Source organism: Lactuca sativa, chromosome 7, assembly GCF_002870075.4.
Source record: "Lactuca sativa cultivar Salinas chromosome 7, Lsat_Salinas_v11, whole genome shotgun sequence".
NCBI lineage: Eukaryota > Viridiplantae > Streptophyta > Magnoliopsida > Asterales > Asteraceae > Lactuca > Lactuca sativa.
Genome location: NC_056629.2, coordinates 11,323,410 through 11,327,103, shown reverse-complemented (window position 1 = coordinate 11,327,103; position 3,694 = coordinate 11,323,410). Strand labels below are relative to the sequence as shown.

The 3,694-nt window shown below is 39.8% G+C and overlaps 1 protein-coding gene across 1 annotated transcript; it reads right to left on the bottom strand.

The window, feature by feature from the left end:
• Positions 1-861: 861 nt before the first annotated feature.
• Positions 862-3,486, bottom strand: LOC111881387 (scarecrow-like protein 6). The gene has a single exon (XM_023877780.3). It carries the CDS (start codon positions 3,160-3,162, stop codon positions 1,147-1,149), a length of 2,016 nt encoding a protein of 671 aa, XP_023733548.1. The 5' UTR covers positions 3,163-3,486; the 3' UTR covers positions 862-1,146.
• Between the last annotated feature and the right edge of the window lie 208 nt (positions 3,487-3,694).

Sequence of the window (3,694 nt, the reverse complement as noted above, 5' to 3'; positions counted from 1 at the left end):
GAATCTCTCAAAACGCCAAAAAAGGATGGTGTTTTGGATGAAGTTTCTTCCTAGGGTTTATTCATTCTATTCAAATTATTGGTCTCTCATCTTGAGTTGGTCTTTTGTTTAATGATTATATTAAACCAAGATCAGGTCGAGACCAAAAGATGGTCTTGAGTTATACCAATCACTTAACTATATCAATTCAAATTTGGTAAATTTCTATCATGTCGAACTCGTTATAGTTTAATGATTATATTAAACCAAGATCAGCTCAAGACCAAAACATGGTCTTGAGTTATACCAATCACTTAACTATATCAATTCAAGTTTGGTAAATTTCTTTCATGTCGAACTCGTTATGGTTTAATGATTATATTAAACCAAGATCAGCTCGAGACCAAAACATGGTCTTGAGTTATACCAATCACTTAATTATATCAATTCAAGTTTCGTAAATTTCTATCATGTCGAACTCGTTATGGTTTAATGATTATATTAAACCAAGATCAGCTCGAGACCAAAACATGGTCTTGAGTTATACCAATCACTTGACTATACTAATTCAAGTTTGGTAAATTTCTATCATGTCGAACTCGTTATGGTTTAATGATTCTATTAAACCAAGATCAGCTCAAGACCAAATTCATGGTCTTGGTGTATATCATCACTAAACCAAACCAATTCGAGTTCGATACATTTTTATCATGTCGAGTTGGTCCTGGTTTAATGATTATATTAAACCAGACCAATTCATGGATGGTCTTGGTTTATATCATTACTAAACCCGCCCATCTCGGACTTGGGCAGCACAAATCTGAACCACTTGCCCTTCGAAGTGCGGGTATAAACCATGATGGTCATGAAACAACACAAAGGTTTGTTTTTCACAATTTGAATTAATTTCCGTTTTTGCTGTCAAGATTACAACAAAAGACATGACCTAAACATAATTAGAATCGAGATTAATGTTTTTAGCTGCGATAAACAGCCCAAAAAACATCTTCGATACATTCATAAACATATCCAACATACTAAGAACATCAATAACTACCGTATCTTGTTCTTTCTTCGATTTCCGAACAATTAGCAACATTAACATAATTAAAATTCACCCAAAAGGTTAACAACTTCCGATGATCATCATCTTTCAACAGACACCTTTCAGCACCTCCAAGCAGAAGCCGACACGAGCTCCCGACGTTGCCAGCAAAGCACAAGCAACGATTGTCTCTTCTCCACATGGAATTCACGAACAGGAGTCCTCTTCACCAAACACTCTGCTTGACTTTCTGTAAAATTACTGAACATCAATGGCGAAAAACCAGCAGATAAGAACAGATTTCGCCAATGCTGAGTCTTTTCAGGGAAAAGAAACCGACCCAAAACGATCTTTTCAATAGCGGGTTGAATCAAGAACCGCTCGATTTTCTGCAACAAGTCGTGGGTCATGTTCCCAGCGTCGAGGGATTCAAGCAGGTTTGAATACGATTGAAGGGCGTGAATCAAGTGATTAGAAAACGATAAATCGGTTCTATCGCACCCACGGTCAACAGAAACAACGATTTTAGGAGAGAGATTTTTGACGAATCGGAGAACTGAAGGGATTTGGGTTTGGTGGTTTGAGAAGACATGAATTGGTAGGTTCACAGCAATGGCTTCGTTGTCAGATACATGAAAGGGTAACGACCATGAAGAAGAAGCAAGAACGTCGATGTTAACAATCTCAAAGTCAAATCCAACGTTGATTTCACTAGCGAAATGGATCAAATTCTCTCGGGTTAACCCTAATTCCAGCTGGTCGTGGCTTGAAGGTGAAGCAAAAGCTGTGATTTTTAACGAGGAAACGCCATTGTTACGTAAAGCAAGCTCTTGCATAAGTGAAGCCCATTGACCTCCATAACCAATATCGAAATCGATGATGTGAATCTGATCAAACCCATTAAGTGATTCAAGTAATGCTTGATTACAAGTGAAATTAGCGAACTGAATGAAAGGGGAGATCTCTGAGAATGATTTGTAAGCACCGATCTTGAAGATTAAACTAAAAGGTGAAGCGGTAGGGGTAGTTTGGGGATTAATATTGTTGAGTATCGAGTGTGTGAGTAATTGAAGAGCTTCTTTGAAATAAAAAGCTGCCCTTTCGAAAGGCTTACCGACTGGTGAAAGCTGATGATTGAGCCGCGCCAATATCCCTTGCGCGAGTATCGGATTGTTCCCGGATTGGATCAAATCTGCTGCTTTGAAAAGCTGGTCAATGATCCCTTGCTGATGCTGCTGCTGATGATGATTAATGGCTACCATTTTCTTCATTGATGAAGATTTTTGAAGCAATTGAAGTGGGTTCGGAGTTGGACCCGAATCAAGAAACGGGTTCTTGTGCATTGAAGGGTTGTACTCTATGCTTCCTGGGTTGTGCCTTTTGGGTTGCGGTGGCATCAGGTGTTCAAATGGCAATTGTGGGTTGAAAAGATTTGGTTTTACATCAAATGGGAGCATCTGGGTTTCGTTTAATGGTGAAAAGATTTGATTTTGATGATGATGGTGGTTGTTGTTGAACATGGCCGGCGTCGGAGATGGTGGAAGTTGAGGGTTTGAGGATAAGTTTCCGATTTGGCTGACAACTGGGTTGCCGGAATCGAGACCTATAAAACCTTGATCTACAACACCAAACCCACCGTTAAACTCGAAGTCACCACCGGGGTTTCCATGAAGCATTTTGTTTAAACCCATAGATGGGTCTTCCACATCACCCATGATCCACCGGAGCATGGCCTGGTCTTGGCCGGAGTCTCCGTTCTCCCAGTCCTCCATTCCGCCACATTTCTCTTCAAGAGGCAGTTGTTGAAAGTGGTGGAGGTCAAGAACTCCTCCCACATTGGAGGTGCTGGTTTCTTGATTTTCCGGCGGTGGCCATTTGGAAGAAAGCGCCGCCACCCCGGCTGTTTCAGCACCGCCGTGAGAAGAAGACAGGGTTGATGTCGAAGCAGGAGGACTTGGACTGGTGGTGATGTTATCCAGGACAGACCTTGGCTCGTTGATGTAGTACTTCCTCTTCTTGTTTACCAAATTCTGAAAATGTACAAGTGGATTTGCATAAGGTACAAGAAACTGTGCGTCTTCTTGCTGGTTCTCCAACCACACCACCCCCTTCCCCTCGAATTCAAAGGGTAAGGGCATCCCCTTTTCCAGATTTCAGAAAACTTAGAAGAAAATGAAACCGAAAACAAAAAAACAATAAAAAAAATAAAGAAAGAAAAAACCGGTTTTGGAGCTTAAAAGCTATGAAAATGCATGTAAAAATGGAAACCCATATTGAAGAAGAAGAAGAAGAAGAAGAAGAAGAAAACAGAAAGTGAATTGAGAGGTATTGTTGTGGGAGGATGATGGATGATAGATGATGTGTTTTTATTTTTGGTTTGTGTTTTCTGGGATGAATGGAAAAATGGATGGACGGATGCGTGCAACATAAAAAAGTAGTCAAGTGCCCTTCATCTTCTCTCTCATCTCTAAGTATTTTCTTTAGTTTTTTAATAAAAACCCTTAAAAAGGTAATTAACTAGACAAAATTATGCGATTGGTCCCTCTAGTTTGTCAAAACACAAGATTGGAGAAAAAAATTTAAAACTCCTACGGGATTGGTCCTTGTGGTTTAATATATTGCTTGCTTGGTCCTTTTCGCTTCTAAAATTACAAAAATGGTCCATGTGGT

Bases quoted from the DNA above. Each gene is read 5' to 3' on its own strand.
- LOC111881387 (XM_023877780.3), bottom strand. From the start codon at position 3,162: ATGCCCTTACCCTTTGAATTCGAGGGGAAGGGGGTGGTGTGGTTGGAG.